The sequence below is a fragment of the Pelophylax lessonae genome (assembly GCF_965119305.1).
Source record: "Pelophylax lessonae genome assembly, chromosome: 4".
NCBI lineage: Eukaryota > Metazoa > Chordata > Amphibia > Anura > Ranidae > Pelophylax > Pelophylax lessonae.
This window is the reverse complement of record NC_138771.1, coordinates 468,187,685-468,206,183: the sequence shown is the minus strand read 5'-3', so window position 1 is coordinate 468,206,183 and position 18,499 is coordinate 468,187,685. Positions and strand designations below refer to the sequence as shown.

The 18,499-nt window shown below is 39.7% G+C and overlaps 1 protein-coding gene across 1 annotated transcript in view; it reads left to right on the top strand.

The window, feature by feature from the left end:
* Positions 1–16,837: 16,837 nt before the first annotated feature.
* Positions 16,838–18,499, top strand: part of LOC309552031 (matrix metalloproteinase-21-like) — a 42,092-nt gene continuing 40,430 nt past the window's right edge. The window contains exon 1 of the mRNA XM_082252780.1: positions 16,838–17,133. Coding sequence (XP_082108906.1) covers positions 16,960–17,133 — 174 coding nt within the window. The 5' untranslated portion in view covers positions 16,838–16,959. The remainder of the gene's footprint in view (positions 17,134–18,499) is intronic.

Here is an 18,499-nt window from a genome sequence, read left to right as displayed (position 1 = left end):
TGTTTGACCATTCTTCCAGCAGCGCATTTGTGAGGTCAGGGACTGATATGGGATGAGAAGGTGTTCTATCAGGTTAAGGTAAGAACTCTGTGCAGTCACACCTCAAACTCGCTCATCCATGTCTTTATGGACCTTGCTTTTTGTACTGGTTGAAATCATTTGGTGGAGCGGGGATTATGGTGTGGAGTTGTTTTTCAAGCGTTCCACTCTTAGCTCCCAACTTTGTGGGAACAGTTTGGGACTGCGCACCAGTACACAAAGCAAGGTCAATAAAGACACAGATAAGTGAATTTGGGGTAGAGGGACTTGACTGGCCTGCACCTCAACCCGATAGAACGCCCATAGACACACTCCTAAACCTTGTGGACAGCCTTCCCAGAAGAGTTGAAGCTGTTATAGCTGCAGAGGGTGGGCCAACTCAATATTGAACCCTATGGACTAAGACTGGGATGTCTTTAAAGTGTCTTTAAAGTTCATGTGCATGTAAAGGCAGGTGTCCCAATACTTTTGACAATATAGTGTACTTGCGTGGGTGTGACATCACCCTAAAGATGGCTGAAGACACTGGGGAGAAGTTTCCAGCGCCAGCGAGGGACCTTGCGTGCACCAGACAATTGGAGGAAAGGTTAATATCTCTGAGTTTAGTTCTGCTTTAACAGTTTTTCATTTCCTTTGGAAAAAAAAAGAATGCATTAAAGCTAACCATAATAGGTTTGTTACAACCCTTGCAACTGTTCTTTTTCGGAACAGCTTGGTCTGCTACAGGAATTGGAAAAAGGGTGGATTCTGACAGGATCAACAGGTAGTAAAGCTATGTTACAAGGTAATAGCAAACATGTGATTCAATCCTGTCCACAGGCTGTATATGTTATTTTTTATTTGGCTTGTAGTTTGACTGTAACCTAACCTCTTAAACTGAACCTAGTCTAACACTTAAAGCATTTGTTACCCCCAAAAAAAAAAAAAGATCCTGTTCCCTTAAAGCATGTTATGCAGCACAGCGCTTGTGCTGTGTCATTTGGACCACCGTATCACCTAAAAAAACTGGCTGATCCTGCCAGTTTCTGCCCTCCCCTCTTTAAACTGACCATGGTTTATCATGGCTACTGAGCCCTGACACCGTGGTCAGGTTACGTGCCTCCGTCATCCGCAGCTCTCTTCTGTCCTCCTCTGTGCTGCTCTCCCCCTCCCCTCCCTGCCTGTCTGGTCCTGTGTCAGAGGCCGCTCCCTCCCCTCCTGCTGCTTTGAAAACGTTTATTGTCCTATATAACCCTGTTTGAACCTTGACAACAAGTGCTCCTGTCTCTGTGTTTTATAAAAGAAAATGCCACCTTTACCGTATTTCAGAGCGGCTCCCGGCAATCACGTGACCGGCCGGCTCTCTCTCTCCTCTTCTCCTCTCGCCCCGCCGGACGTCAACAAGTGAACCTCGACCCCACCCCCTGCATCTGTCAGACGGGGAGAGGAGAGAGCCGTCTGGTCACGTGATTGCCGGGAGCCGCTCTGAAATACGGTAAAGGCGGCATTTTTTTTTTATAAAACACAGAGACAGGAGCACTTGTCATCAGGAAACACAGAGGGTTATATAAAGTTGTATAAGTGGGTTAACAACCACTTTAAATGAAATCTTTGGTTACAGCATACACTCTCATTTTATAAAAACAGCATTGTGATAACGATACAAACAATAGTTATTTTAGTTTAGTTTTAGTTAAAGCGGAGTTCCGGCGTTGGAAACGTTTTTTCAATAAAAATACCCCCGGGACAGTCAGGGCTAGTACATTTCATAATGGATAGCCTCTGTACTGTCCCAGGTCGCACTTACCTTTTAGAAGAAAATTGAAAATGTATTTTCCAGCACTGCCATCTCAGGTGTGGACAGCTGAAGCTAGGGCGTCCTCTTCGGCCTCCTCTTCCGTGTCCTCTTCGGTCCCAGAATGCCCTGCACCAGCCCCGCATGTCAGTTCCAGTGCAGGCTTGTCATCCCTGCACAGCTTCTGGGTGTATAGCCAACATGCACTAGAGGGTGCTGCCACCTCCCCAGTATTGAAACAAAGACAGACAGAGGCGCCTCTAAGTGTAGACTTTATGCAACAGGTTTAATGAATAAAATTATGCACTCACGTTAGTAAGCATATATTCATGCCCATAAAACAAGGTTCCAGTGTGCAGAAGATACTAGCCGTGAAGAAGGAGCGCGGCTGCCCTCCCCCAGGCAGCAAGCACACTCAGAAACGCGTCGCATGCAGATGACATCATCCAGGTTCGCCTATCCACCAAGCCTCGCTGTCAAGCAAATACACCGAGCCTACTTCCTGGTTCTAACCTCGTCATACAAGCCGGCCACAGCGAAAGGATTTTGGCTCCAGCAGGACGGATGACCGGATGATGTACACTTCTCCACACTGCAACCTTGTTTTATGGGCATGAATATATGCTTACTAACGTGAGTGCATAATTTTATTCATTAAACCTGTTGCATAAAGTCTACACTTAGAGGCGCCCCTGTCTGTCTTTGTTTTAGCCCCGTGGAACCCCTGGCTTTTGGTTTCTGGATGGCTGCCCTACATGGTGGACTTTTTCTCCCCCTGTGCCATTAATGACTTTTAACTCCATGGACTTTTGGTTCGATATGTGATCAAGCGCCTGTTAACATTGTGTACCTCCCCAGTATTGGACAGTATTAGAAAACAGTCACCATATTACCAGAGTCCTAGGAAGGAACCTCCGGCATATGCATTAAAATCATGATCCTCTACTTACAGGCATAAAAAGGTACTATTATAAAGAAAAAATGCCTATAGCACATAGTGTATTCATTATGAAAACAATATTAAATTAGAAATTAATTTAAAAAAAAAATATTTTTTTTATTTAATATAATTAAATGTATTAAATTTAAATTTTTAAATGTATTAACATATGCAGCAGTCTCTATTGGAATAGAGAAACCACACAAAATGACCAATCTAGCCAATATGTGGTGTACAAGAAATTGTGTGCATAAAAATTAAAGTGAAAGTGGAAGCGTAATCTGAGAGCATAGTAATGATAATACCACACCAAATCAGAAATTGATAAAAAAATTTAAATAAAAAAAAAAAAATTAAATTAGGACACAGACTTTTGAATCTACTGTAACTGGGAGATCATATAAGATTGGCAGTTTTATTATTTGTTCTACAAAAAATGAGATATACTTTTTACAGTGTAGTTTGGACTACAATATGTTGGGAGGACCAAGAGAACCCTACAAGTGTGTGTAGGAGAGCATCTTGCCAACATCCAAAAAGGGTTTAGTAAACATAGTCTGTCAAGACCTTTTGCCCTTAAACTTTGTAGAAATCGAATAGAATTAAAAGTAGTGGGTATAGAATAATTTTCATCTCATTGGTGGGGGAGCAATGTAGTTCATTATATTTCCAGGCGGGAAACCCACTGGATTTATGAGTTTAAAACCCATTGCCCACAGGGGCTTAATATTAAATGGGACATAAACTGTTTTATCAATAATAGTTAGGGTCCTTAATGAAAGTAATAATCCACTTTTTTAGTTTTTATTTGGATTATAGTACAATTTATGTATATTTTTTTATTTTGTTTTTGAATTTTTTATTTCAATTTATAATTTATGATTGACAGCTCTTGTCTCTGGCAGTAGGGGCTGCTCTGGAGTCCAGCATTGCCACTCACAATATATAATCACACAGCCTTAAGAGCTGTTTTTTTTTTTTTTTTTATCAGTTGCTCTACAAGTAAACAACCCAGTTGATAGATCACATAGTGCCACGGCAGTGCTCCTAAATTTTTATGAATGAACAATCAGCTCTGTTGGGCTGTGTCATATACGGCGCTGACCCAATGGCTTTGGTCATTCATTCATAAAAGTACTATGTGATCCATTGGCTATGCTGTGTATGTGTATAAGCATGCACTGATAGATACACAGAGCCATAGCCCTTAGTGAGCTGTCACTATTATGAATGAATGATCAGCTCTTCCCGTTCTCTTAGTATAATGAATGAACAGGCAGTGCTAATTGTTCATTCCTAACAGTGACAACGTACTCAGCTTAGAGTGAGGACAGGGCTCTGTGCTGGCTGTACTGTCCTCCAAAGGAACATCCATAATTTGGACTTCAAATGGGGATGGAGCTACAGTCAGCATATAGAGGTGTGTCTTGATGACAAGGGGGACACTAGTCAGAACAAGACCATGTGCAATATGCACTTGGTCCCCTGGGGAGTTATATAAGTTAAATAACATTAAAACATTTTATTGATAGTTTCTCTTTAATGCTGGCCTGTTTTGGTAGTTCAGGTCTAAAGATTCAGTACAATATTCCTATACATCTACTTTTTTTTAATTGACCGTAGCAGAACAGCCAGTCAATGTGAATAAATCACAGCTCATTAGTGGGGGTACTGCTATGTTTGGATAATCCTGCACGTAAAAACTACATACACTGCCAAATCACTCAACTGATAGTAACCCTGCTCATCTGCTGCCAATAAATCACTGTAAGTAATAGACTGTTCTAGAACAGGAATGAGGCACACACAGAGTACAGGGATGCTCAGTAATGTTTGTTTTTAAGTAAAGGTAATTGATTGAAAAAATATCTCAGACATGCTGGACAGTCTCCATTTGGAGAGGGGGTCACTGAAAATTCTCTGTTTTAAAAAAGTTCTTGTCAAAGATGATAAATAGTGATGTTTTCAATTCTAATTAAAGAGGCTTTCCACTTTAAATGAAAAACTGACCTTTTGTCATAAGCATAAGATCTTGTCCATGGTGGCAGGTCAGGCAATCTGGTCCCATATGCCTATTCAAATTATTTTTTCTTTTCTTATATTAAAATATGATCTTTGTCTCCAGGATGGCTAATTTTTCTGCGATCCATGTGAGCAGCCTTTTTGATGCCAATGCAAATAAACATATGAGGTGTTGGCACTTTAGGATAAATATAAATGTACTACAACAGAGCAAAGTATAAGGGACAGGGAACATAACATAAATACGGAGCAATACAGTGTTCATGTGCATGTACAGGGGATGGGGACGTAAATAAAGGACTGTGTCAAAGTCCATCTGTGGGGTCCATAACAGTTCCGGGGTAGGATAATCTGCTACAAAGGGCAAGCTCTCCGGATGAGTGAAGCCAACTCTCGATAGTAGATAAAAGAAGGAGAGGAAGACATTGCACTCAGAGGCGCTCTCTTCTCCTTCTTTTTAATGCCAATGTGATCATCATAAACATCCATTTTTTGTGCCCTGTTGCTCCACCCGTTGGGTAACCTCAAGCTTACCCCAACTTTTGGACTGTTTACCCCCCGGGAGGGGCATGTCCAGGAGGTCGAGGCCATTATTTATACTTTTATGTTGACACACTGATATACCGTGAGTACTGCAAATTGCTAATTTGCATATGGATTATCTATACCTTTGTACTTATCTTTGAATTGCACTAATATGGTACAATTAGATTTATAGAAAACTAGATTGTGCTCTGATCTTCCCCTGAAGAAGAAATTGTATCACATTTCGTAACATGTCGGAATATCTCTGTGAACGGTAATCTGGTCTGGCCTCTTATCTTACGAGACCGATCCCATGTCCCAGACCATGAGCATTTCTTGTTATGACCTATGGTATTGTGTTTTTAACTGTACTATTGTTCCTAAACTACATATCTGGTGATACTATTCACCATTTTTTTATATTATGTTTTGAATAAAAACTATTGATTTTATATATTTCCTAATTTTTTTCATCTGGTTGGCTTATGCCTGAAAAATCCCCGTGGGGCCCTTTCTCCTTTGATTCAAGTAAAGAAAGCCAGAGTTTTTCTACTCAGAACTATCTAAAGGAACAGCTTACTGACAGTGCTAAAGGGACATTGGTACTAAGTAGCTCACTCTGAAATTATTGAAATAATATTTAATGGGTTACTAAACCCACAACAGTAAAATCAGTCTGTTTATGCAGTAAAGCATGCTTGTTATACTCATTGTGGAACCTAAGGGGTTAATCTGCCTTTTGTAAAAAGGCTGTTTGAACCTATCTTCTCTGATCCTCTCTTTCTTTTACTGTCCCTAATCCATCTGCTGATAGAACGGAGCCTTGGAGAAACTCTGCACATGTTCAGTTTGGTGTGTATTGCTAGAGAGTTTGTTGTTTTTTTTTTTGGGGGGGGGGGGGAGGATGCATGTGATCAGCACAGGGCCAATCAGCACTGTTAAAAAAAAGAGTGGACCAGTATGCACCGATATAGGCCAAGTCCAGTCCCCAAATTGATATGTCAAAACATATAAAAACAAAATATGCCCATTGGACTTTTGAAGAAACAGGCCAACAAACAAATTCTCAACGAGTATTTAAAAAAATAAAAAAATTAACAACTTTTATTGTTCACATATAATTTATAGCATAAAAAACACAAAGTAATATGACTTCTCGGCCTCGTGTGCTCACCCATTATGTGACTAATGTTACAAGCTATATCTCTTGCTATGCAATGGCTAATGTTTCTCTCATGTCTGTCTGTATGAAAAGCTGTTTAAAATAAAGAATTAAAAAAACAAAAACACATAAAGTGAAAAACATGTTTTTTTTAAAAAAAACCTGCATTGACATACAATGTACAGTAGTGCATAACATTTAACATGACTGTCAAGATGTAAAGGTAGGAGAGAAAATGCTGTACTCGTTGAGTATTTGTTTGTTGGCCTGTTCCTTCAAAAGTCCCATGGGCATATTTGTTTCTATGTTTTGACCAATCAGCACTGTCCAGACAGAAAGTCAGGGGTCATGCAGCCTCAGAGGACAGCCAGAGGAGAATGAAAATTTCTCCTACAAGTTTTAACCAGTGTTGGGCCGGACACTGATTTAAGTCACAAGACTGCTATATATTGCTGATGAGAAAGGGTATTTAGCAGTTTATATTACTAAAATGATTGCATTTGCATGTTCGGTGCACTGTGGGAGACCAGATATAATGAATGCAGTGTCTTGGGTTTAGTAACATTTTAAAGTATGGGCTTCTTTTGAAATTCTTTCCAGACCTGTACAATATTTCATGTTCATGTAGACACTGTTTGGGTTAGGTCATCTCTGGTGACTCTTTGGGGTTGATTTACTAAGACTGGAGAGTGCAAAAACTGATGCAGCAGCTCTGCATAGAAACCAATTAGCTTCCAGGTTTTTTTTGTCAAAGCTTAATTGAATAAGCTTAAGGTTAAAAGCTAATTGGCTACCATGCGTAGCTGCATCAAATGTTGCACTCTCCAGTTTTAGTAAATCAACCCTTTAAGGTCATGTTTCCATGCAGTTTTTTGTGTCTTTATCATGTCCCACAAGATCTTAATGATGGTATGTTGGTTTTCGGTGCTGTTAACTGTTGGTACGTGTTTTCAGAGTACTATGTATCCATTATATGGCTTTGGCCTCACTATACTAGGTGGGCAGTACTGGCAATCCTGGTGGGAAACCTTACCACTGAAGACCCCAAGACATATAAGAATCCAACAATAGGCTAAATTTGCCAACAGTTATTGCTAAAAAAAAAGGAAAACAGTTTGATTGTAACCTTTCACAAGCAGAGCCCTCGTAACCCACCTGTATTATATAGTATTGTAACTGACCTGTTTCACTTATTTTTCAAAAAGTGCTGTGCAAACTGTATTATAGTAATAATATTATAATTTTGGTGATACTGCCTTCACACTGCTAGTTATCTCATCTGTACTCCAACTTGCTTCTACACTCATTTACAGTGCCTTGCGAAAGTATTCGGCCCCCTTGAACTTTTCGACCTTTTGCGACATTTCAGGCTTCAAACATAAAGATATAAAACTGTAATTTTATGTGAAGAACCAACAATAAGTGGGACACAATCATGAAGTGGAACGAAATTTATTGGATATTTCAAACTTTGCTAACAAATAAAAAACTGAAAAATTGGGCGTGCAAAATTATTCAGCCCCCTTAAGTTAATACTTTGTAGCACCACCTTTTGCTGCGATTACAGCTGTAAGTCGCTTGGGGTATGTCTCTATCAGTTTTGCACATCAAGAGACTGAATTTTTTGCCCATTCCTCCTTGCAAAACAACTCGAGCTCAGTAAGGTTGGATGGAGAGCGTTTGTGAACAGCAGTTTTCAGTTCTTTCCACAGATTCTCGATTGGATTCAAGTCTGGACTTTGACTTGGCCATTCTAACACCTGGATATGTTTATTTGTGAACCATTCCATTGTAGATTTTGCTTTATGTTTTGGATCATTGCCTTGTTGGAAGACAAATCTCCGTCCCAGTCTCAGGTCTTTTGCAGACTCCATCAGGTTTTCTTCCAGAATGATCCTGTATTTGGCTCCATCCATCTTCCCATCAATTTTAACCATCTTCCCTGTCCCTGCTGAAGAAAAGCAGGCCCAAACCATGATGCTGCCACCACCATGTTTGACAGTGGGGATGGTTTGTTCAGGGTGATGAGCTGTGTTGCTTTTACGCCAAACAACGTTTTCCATTGTTGCTAAAAAGTTCGATTTTGGTTTCATCTGACCAGAGCACCTTTTTCCACATGTTTGGTGTGTCTCCCAGGTGGCTTGTGGCAAACTGTAAACAACACTTTTTATGGATATCTTTAAGAAATGGCTTTCTTCTTGCCACTCTTCCATAAAAGCAAGATTTGTGCAGTATACGACTGATTGTTGTCCTATGGACAGAGTCTCCCACCTCAGCTGTAGATCTCTGCAGTTCATCCAGAGTGATCATGGGCCTCTTGGCTGCATCTCTGATCAGTCTTCTCCTTGTATGAACTCAAAGTTTAGAGGGACAGCCAGGTCTTCGTAGATTTGCAGTGGTCTTATACTCCTTCCATTTCAATATTATCGCTTGCACAGTACTCCTTGGGATGTTTAAAGCTTGAGAAATATTTTTCTATCCAAATCCAGCTTTAAACTTCTCCACAACAGTATCTCAGACCTCCCTGGTGTGTTGCTTGTTCTTCATGATGCTCTCTGCGCTTTAAACGGACCTCTGAGACTATCACAGTGCAGGTGCATTATACGGAGACTTGATTACACACAGGTGGATTCTATTTATCATCATTAGTCATTTAGGTTAACATTGGATCATTCATAGATCCGCACAGAACTTCTGGAGAGAGTTTGCTGCACTGAAAGTAAAGGGGCTGAATAATTTTGCACGCCTAATTTTTCAGTTTTTTATTTGTTAAAAAAGTTTGAAATATCCAATAAGTTTTGTTCCACTTCATGATTGTGTCCCACTTGTTGTTGATTCTTCACAAAAAATTACAGTTTTATATCTTTATGTTTGAAGCCTGAAATGTGGCAAAAGGTTGAAAAGTTCAAGGGGGCCGAATACTTTCGCAAGTCACTGTATATGCATACAGCTCAGGGGAGCTTCGGCAGTGGCTGAAGCACACGGTGACTCATTGCATTGGATCCCCACCAAGAACCCAGGTCTGTAGGTGGTCTAAAGGCTTTCGGTTCTTTGAATACTCTGATAAATAATATGTTTTATCAACTGTTGGAAAGCTTTATTACTGTAAGCTCTGGGGCCAGTTAATTATAATAATCTCCTGGTGACGTCCCTAATAGAAAAGAAAAATACAATTTTAAGGAGAGGAGTGAATGATATATTTCAAAATAAACAGGACATTGCTGCGTCACACGGCTTGGCCAACAAACAACTGTACCGACCCCTATTTCAGACATGTTACGTCAAATCTACAAAGGGGGTGTGAAAGTGCCTATGGAACTGATCCAGGCATGTCTCACACACTTTCATATAATTGTATAAAATGAATTTATCACTATAAAATAATAAACACAACAGGATTTTACTGGAAGATGCACTGCTGCTCATATTTTTTATTACTGCAGATTCTGGCAACACTTAATAAACTGCTGGTCTACAGATCCAGGGTGTGAGGGCTACATGAAATTAAGAGCTACATGAGGGCTGCCATGATTGCCGTTTTAATGAAAATGCTGGTTGACCGGCTTTTGTGTGAACCCTCTGGTTTCTTGGTCACTGACCTGAAACATTTATCAGATCAAAAAACATTAGAAGACCTTGTTGACCTAAACTCAAAAAGTGACGATTTGCTATGTCATATCGGGAACATAAGTTAGTAATGCTTAAGCAGAGCCTGGAAAAATGTACCCCTTGTCTTGCATTCCTCTTGAAAAGTAGCAGTGCACTTCCTGGTATGTGTGCCTAAGAAATTCTATATGTACAGCCTCATAACTGTATATCTGCAGTGTGAGATGTAAGGCACTGCTGTCTCCGACTGCTAGTCTCAGGAGATTTTGAGTGAGATTTGGTAATGTCATTACTGTACTGCTCACTGTACTCCTAGCTGGAGGCTCTGACGTGAGAAAGCAAAAACCTGCCCCTACCAAGATAGCTGCCTTTTATACAGTACATAGACACAGTGCAGAACAAGACATTGAATGTCAGTAATGGGTAAAAAGATCAAGTGTAGGGAAACAACAGGCAGTACTGATGACTGGTCCTTTGTCCTCTGCCTGCCTTTTTTTGACACAGTTGCCAGAGTTCAAGCAGAACCAAAGATTTGTAATAAACATTGAATTCTTGTTATGCATATTCTATAGATCGCTTACCTTACTTTGCAACTGCTGCATCTAGTGCATTCATGCTCCCAATGCTGGTGCATGTTCATTTTCTCAATTCCAGCATAGAGCAACAGTGCAACTGATCATGCTTGATTTGTGAACTTGAATTGCAGGGGTCACGGCAGATAGGAGTACTGTATGCAACATGTTAAGGCTTGGCTGGCAGCCAAGCCTGTGTTTTATATCTGGGTCAGGGAGGCTGGTATGACTCATAGGCTGCATTTCTGATACCTCCCCCTACTTAAAAACTTACAGAAGATTTTAGAAGAATAGGAGTTAGGAGGAGTTAGGAAGCGCTACCTGGAGTATACATGAGGGCTCTAACCAATCCCCAACAGATGGGTTGGCAGGGGGCAGGCCCCCTCAAATACTCTGGGTCTGCCCAGCTAGGACAGTGGAGTTCAGGTGGAAGGTGGAGATGTAGTGTTAGAAGGCTGTCAGAGACCCTTTAGGGTAGCCCTCTAGTCTGGGGGAAAGATGACCTCGGGTCTGGGAGCTAGGGTGCGGAAGGGACCCTCTTCATGACACACAGAGGTGTCCTGACTAGTGGCACAGGAGCAGGTGTGAGGACAGTATGAGGAGAACACTGCCTGGCAAATCTCCAGGGAAGAAGACAGCCAGGTGGGCTGGTCAGTGTTACAGTCGGGGAAGACTGAGAGGCAGCCTGAGAGGACTGTGTAAGAGCAGTCTGAGATGGATGCAGAGTCAGCCTAGGAGGACTGTGGAAGCTAAGCCAAGAGGGCTAGAGAAAGTGGCAGCTGCAGCCAGTTGGGCTAGCAGTGGCCGAAGAGGTGGTGCTGGGATCAGTAGCCACAGAAGGACAGCTGAGCACTAAGACTTTGCTAAACCACCAAAGGAGCCTGCGGTCCCTGCCTGTAAAGGTATTTGCTACTAATCTGACTGAGCCCAATTGTCAGATCATGTAACAATGTGTCAGCCGGTCCTGGGAGTTGAAGTGTTTCAAGCAAGTGTTGTGCTGGAGGAAGCTGAAGAGTGTAAATAGTTAGTAAAGAAGAAGTTGTCCCTAGAAAGTTCTGCTAAATTCATGCAGGAGCCTCAGTACCGGCACAGAGCTTTGAAGGTATGGCATGGGGATGCTGTCCCTTCAGAGCGCATGCCCCTGTGATGTCACCGGCTGCATCACGTGTGAATATCTTCTAGCCTGTGTAAGAGATATATACTGTACCTACAGGTAAGCCTTACTATAGGCTTACCTGTAGGTAAAAGTTAAAAAGTGGACTTTATGTGGGATATGCAACAGCTTTAAATAATTAAAACTTCAAACTCAATTTTTTTTTTCCAGGAAAGGAGTTTATGGGATATCTCTCCAGAAGGGAATGATTAGAACTTCTGACAATGTTTCTGTTGCTGTCTGTGCCTTTCTGTCACAGTGACAACTGATAGTTCTTTTTCAGGTGTCACAGGTAGGGAAGGAAAATGTTCTCAATGGGATCACAGACATAAATAAAAACCTGACAAAGATTATAACTTTGCCCCCCATCCTAAAAAATAAAAAAAAAATGGCTGGACTTGGATTTTAAAACCACCTACTAGAAATCTAAAACCAAATATCTTATTTTTTATTCATGACAGAAAATGCAATTATAACAACAGAATAATGATGAGGTCCAGCTGGGAAAAACATTGCTCTTACTTACATTTAGTGAAGAGTGTCTCTTCAACTGGTGCCATCCCAACACAAACCCCCCACAGCAGTAATCTTCTGGTGCTACAGGGGTTAATACAGCTGCTGGACCTGTCATAGAAGCTTGTCAATAGTGCCAACTATGCTTGTCCTTTCCATCCCTCTCCTCCATTCATAGAAACCTGTGCTATGTTATAGCTTTTTTTTTTAAAAAAAAATTGCTATATGAATGGAGGAGACAGACTTTACATGTATCCTCCCATCGATTCAAAGAGTGCTTTTCATTGATAGGAGAATGAAAGTGTGAGTCTTAATGAATACTATGGTTGTAGGGGGGCAGGGGTCAGAATATTTCAAACAGGACACGCAGCACCAGCCCAATAAACAATTCTCATTAAATGTAAGTATCATCCCTTGTGCTAATTAAAAAAAAAAAATTAACCACACGTAGGCTTTTAGGTAGTTTCAGATGTTGGGTTAGGCTTTGGGTTTGGGAAAAGGGTTAAGGTTAAGGGTTAAGGTTGGCATTGGGTTTCCCTGGCACTAAGCCCACTTCCCAAGATTCACTGTTAACCAGTCAACACAGTAATGGACTAGTAGACAGGCATAGAGGTTGAGAGGGTGCGGGGGACCATTTCTCGACCCAGAGAGTGGATGGGGGTTCAGGGTATCAAGGCACTAAACTAAATAGCATAAGCATGTTCCTTCTATGCTTGGACTATGTACTTATTTTATTTTTTAGATTTGTTTAAAATGTTGTACTTTTCCACAAAATAACAAAATGCAGTGGAATACTGGACCCACAGAAATATTTAATGTTCAACTATAGAAAAGCTATAGAAACTCTCCAATGGAAATATCGTCATACATTATATTCCAGTGTCAACTGCAATTTTAAATTTTCCTTTCGCTTTCTACTACACTCATCGTGAACATGAATCTCTCCAAATAGCAAAAAATTCTTGACATAGGCTTTTAACCCTTCTCCATTCTTTGCAGAACTAGTAAAAAGTATTTGGTTGGAGATCCACTTTAAATTTACTGACCTGCATTCCAGGTATAAAGATTATTTAGGAAGGTGAAGTTTTCCTTTACATTTTCCTATGCATAGATGATTAACTTGAATGAGCAAGGAATGAAACAAATGGAAAACATCACAAGTTTCTCCCAGAGTTAGGTTGATGGTTATGTCATACCGGACATTGGCCCATTCTCGGCAATGCAGGTTAATATTTTCAAGTTTTGAAAAAAACTCAGTACTGAGTCCCGTTCAGAGGTGACTGTCCTCATTTCAGCTGCCTGGGAACAGCTAGGACCAGTCAAGTGGAGACAGGTAGCCTCTGTACTTGAAATACATCATTAGGTTCTTTAGCATTCGCTGCTCTATTTGTCATAAGCTAACAGCTTGTCTGACAGTTCACATGATAGCCAATGATTTATTCAGGGGCGGATTAGTCTCATCCCAGCTCAGACCTTGTTAAAAAACCTCTGCCAAGGGGCTTCAGAGAGTAGAGAGAAGCTCACAGAACAGGAAACTGAAAAACAAGTAAGTACAACTCTAGAGAGAAATGAAACAAGGTTCAATGTACTATATTTACCTCTCTTAGGAAATAACTCCTATGAAATTGTTATTTACTATACCTTATAACATTTTAATGCAAAAAAAAACATTTTTGGCCAGCTCAGTAAAACTTAGATTTTTTTTTTTAATACTAAGCAGTTTATTTGTAAATAGAGTTCTCTTTAAAATGTATATTTTTTTTTTTTTTGCTAAATGCTGATACACTACTACAATGCACAACTCCATTATGCTTTCTGATATGCTCCTAATAGACTTCCTTAAAGCTTAGTCCTCTAAGGGTATTGTTTATTGTTAAATAGGACATGGATGTAGGAATCATTACTGGAGAACAGTGGGAAATTCTCTGAACTTGGTTACCCGATGCTCTCTTAATGTGACCCAATGATTGTCCCAACTTAACATTGTACTATGGGCACATTTTACATTTTACACCATCGAAGTGATAAAAACTTGATGTCAGAGTGACCTGATTCATATGCTGCGGGGATGCCACAAATTGCACAGATACTGGCACTCTGTTCTTGCCACTCTGAATAGTAATTTTCAGCTCTCTGTCCCCTTAGATCCCAAAAAATACTGGATATTCTAGATGACTTGATAGCATTCGAGAATTAAAAATCTGCTATATCCAGAGCTTTATTCTAGGCAAGGAAGCCTATTGTACAGCACTGAAAACCATCTGATACCCCCCCCCCCCCCATCTCAATTGCATAAAGAAGGACTATATCATATAAACGATACCTTGAGGCTCAAACGCCTTATTTTCCAATATTGGGGGCTGTACCACTGAATTCAATAAGCTATGGGGTAGATGGTTAGACACCCCAGGTATTTGCTCCCTTAATCTAGTAACCTAAAGATTCCCATATGGCCAGAACCCGTTTCTCCCTCTGTGCATGGAGTGTGATATTGTTACATAGTGTAACATTGTTTACCCATAGTGATGCATATATAAGTCTGTGTTATGATATGTCCTTGGATGGATAGATGGATGGATGGACGGACAGAAATGATGAAATGTGAGACGAGTTTAGGAGTAATGTGAAGATGCAGTGCATATCAGATGCACTGTATTGTTTATATGTTTTATGGCAAATTGTGATTCTTCAAAGAATAATTTTCCTTATTAAAATGCTATATATATATATATATATATATATATATATATATATATATTATTTTAAACATCACAGCTGTACTGTACTCTGTTAATATTTGACATAGGATGCATACAAAACAATTACTGGTTTTGTCTTATTGTGTATATAGTAAATTTGTGGCCTTTAGACAAAATTCCATAGCAAATTTATATGTAAAAACGAATACAAGTATAGGATTAGTTATAAAAAAAATTCTTGGAGCTTTTATCGTTTCTCAAAAAGGTGTTTTTATTTTTTAGAAAAAATGTGCACTAAATATATTTAATTGCATTATCAAAAATAGTTTTTCATTCCCTCACTGCTCTTTTACCCTTGCTTGTATTTGGTGTTTTTTGGAGTCATTGTAATAGAAATCACTTTCTAGCAACTGTATACAGTATACACCTTGCAGTACAATGAGCTATTTGACTTTCAATCTTGCAAATCTGCTGTCATGTCTTCGTTACAACAAAGTGCACACTTCCATACAGTATGTGTATGTAACATAAAAATATAACTTAAAGTATATACAAAACCAAAACTTTTTCTTATTAGTTTTTGACATAGTGGTGGACCAGAACCACTGTCAGGCTGCTAGGGAGATTTATTCTTTCTGTTTGTCTAGGTGACCTACACAGGACTAAAAATAATTGGGGAACCAAATTCTGAGCTGTCATCTGAACAGGAATAGAGGGGAAATCTTCCATGTTTGTACTGTTGACAACTGTCTAAGAGGGGATTTCCCTCACTTTGGAGAGTTCTTAACAGTTCTTTTTTGAGACTACAGGACAGGAGGTAAAGGGAAATATCCACACTGGGAAATATGGTTTAAGAATAACTGACAGAGCTTTTAACCATTTCCTACACTATCTAAAATAAAAAGCTTTTGGCTTTAAATATACATTATGATGCACCACAGAAAACAGAATATCTATAGTCCGTCACTAAAAGCATACCACACTCTATATTAATGTAAATATACATAGCTCAATATAACACACAAGAGAACTATCCTAAGGTATTTCCCCTTCGTACATAGAATTGGTACAGTTTTTCGGCTTATCCCCCACTGGTGTCTCTTCGCCTACTCTATAACTTTTTTTTTTGCACGTGGCAATAGACACATGCACGGGGGCCTATATTTGGTGTATTTGTTGGCTGTTTGGTGGCATTTTCCTCGCAGTATTACAGTATGGAAAACTTCAATAAAAAATTAGGATTTTGGGGCTAAAATTTTTATGTGCAGGGCAGTAAGTACAGAGAGGGCAGCACGTCATTTAAATTTTCATTTGTAGGGCAGTAAGAGTGCAGGATGGAGTCATTAAGCCTTAGAACTCAAGATGAATTATTGATAAAATCATTGGCTTGCTGTCCGCTAAAGTCCAAATCCAGATATGGGGCAGTGGCTGCAGCATTCAATGTATTACAAGTATGGCACATGTTAAATAGATCTAGAATTCCTGTTGAAATATGAAAAATGTGGATGTACTGGAAACACAAGTAGATCTAGCTAACTTGTTAGAAGGGTCTCGGCTGTAAAATTATACCAGATGACCCAAAGACTTCTTATGCTCAGTAAACACCAAATGACCTGCCCACTGTTCACCAGCCTCTTAATAAATATGAATACATTTATATTTCTTATATTTATATAATATAATGGGGTAATTTCCAAAAGAGATGTAAAATAAATTGTACAAAGCAATCATCAATTTTTGCAGCTGGGTCATTTTAGGTCAACAGTGTTGGATACATTTAAATCTTCCTTTCTCTCCTTTTCAGGCTCTGAAGACTAAGTAGCTGTGAAAAATTGACAGAACTGACAAGGTGACAAAAAGTATTATTAGTTAGTGGAAGCACTTGATTACACGTGACAACACGTGTACTGAATGTTGATCACATGAAAACAGAAGACGGTCAGTTGGAACTGGTATGGAGCAATCTGGTTGCCTGAAAACGGTGTCAATCTTATTTACTCTCCTCTACGTACTGTACTCATTAGAGGGGACAAGCTCGGAAAAACTCTTCCACAACAGAGACCATTCCGATGTAGAACTACAAAACCATCCACAAGCTGATGCCATTCTGAGCCCGGAGGCAGCACAGGTATGACAAACTGTGTTAGTATGACTATTTACATCATTGTTGGATATGGACTGCAGAGGGTACCAGTGCTGAAGTAAGTCAGGAGCCTACCGTACACTGGAATATATGTTAATACCTGACTCTTTTCTATTGCTGGGTCATTGCTTTATTCATATGCACCTTTCTGCAAGCGTGCTTGGCATTTGAATTGTACGTATAAGCTTTTTCTAGAAGCGTCTCCATACCGGTCTCAATTAAGTTTGTTCACTTAGACAGGGCTGGCCCAAGACATTGTGCTGTCTGGGTCCAAGAATGAAATGCTGCCCCCCCCCCCCCCCCCCCAAAAAAAAAATCTTGCCCAACAAAAGGCCCCCACATCCTTAATTTTATATAAATATACAATTTAGAAAATATTATATATACTGTTATCTTCTTCCATACCATAACTCACAACCAGACTGGTCCACCAAACACCCACTGTCTGTCCTCAGTCCTCGAGACCCACGGTAGGGCCGGCCCTGCACTTAGAGACCTATACAATTAAGTCACACTTTCTCCAGCATCACTGATGCTTCCTGAACTGTGACACTGTCAATGGTAAAATTATTATCCAGCTCTGTGCCCAGGGTCATTTACCAATAAAGAAAAGTCCTGATCAGCCATTGAGCAGAGGACAGCAGTAAACTTCCTATTAGCTTTCCCTGAAAGGCCCAGTGGTTTTTCTGTTCAGCTTTCATAGGTAGCATGTCAGTCTCTTGGTTTTCCAAACTTAATATGTTTTAACAGACAGCTGCCTGAACAGTTATGGAAAGTTTTACATATTTCAAGACCAATTGCCTTAACCTCACCTTTCAATAATGATAGGATAGTTCAATTTTTATATGTTAAATGTGTGGTGCTTTCTTTGTTATATTTGGTATTATTTGAATGAATTTATTATTAGATACAGTAGGTTTGTACCTGGGGGAATCAGAGGGAAAAGGGACCTTCCCTGTTAAAGTATTAGCTATGCATTTTTCCCATTTTCAGTAGAAAAAGTAATTTCCTTAAACTTTTGTACACATTAGGCTACCTTTACAAAGATAAAGCACCAGGACAAAGATCCTGTCTTTTTAAAAAGGGACATTTTTGTTCAGTTGAGTCCACTGAGATTAAAAAATGAGTGACATGACTGAAAATGAAGATCCTTTTCATTGTGTAATGCTTTGTGTATTGATGCTATTGTAGTATACTAAGCCAGGTTTGGACCAGTATACAAGTACAGTAAAACCTTGGATTGCGAGCATAATTCGTTCCGGAAACATGCTTGTAATCCAAAGCACTCTTATATCAAAGCGAATTTCCCCATAAGAAATAATGGAAACTCAGATTATTTGTTCCACAACCA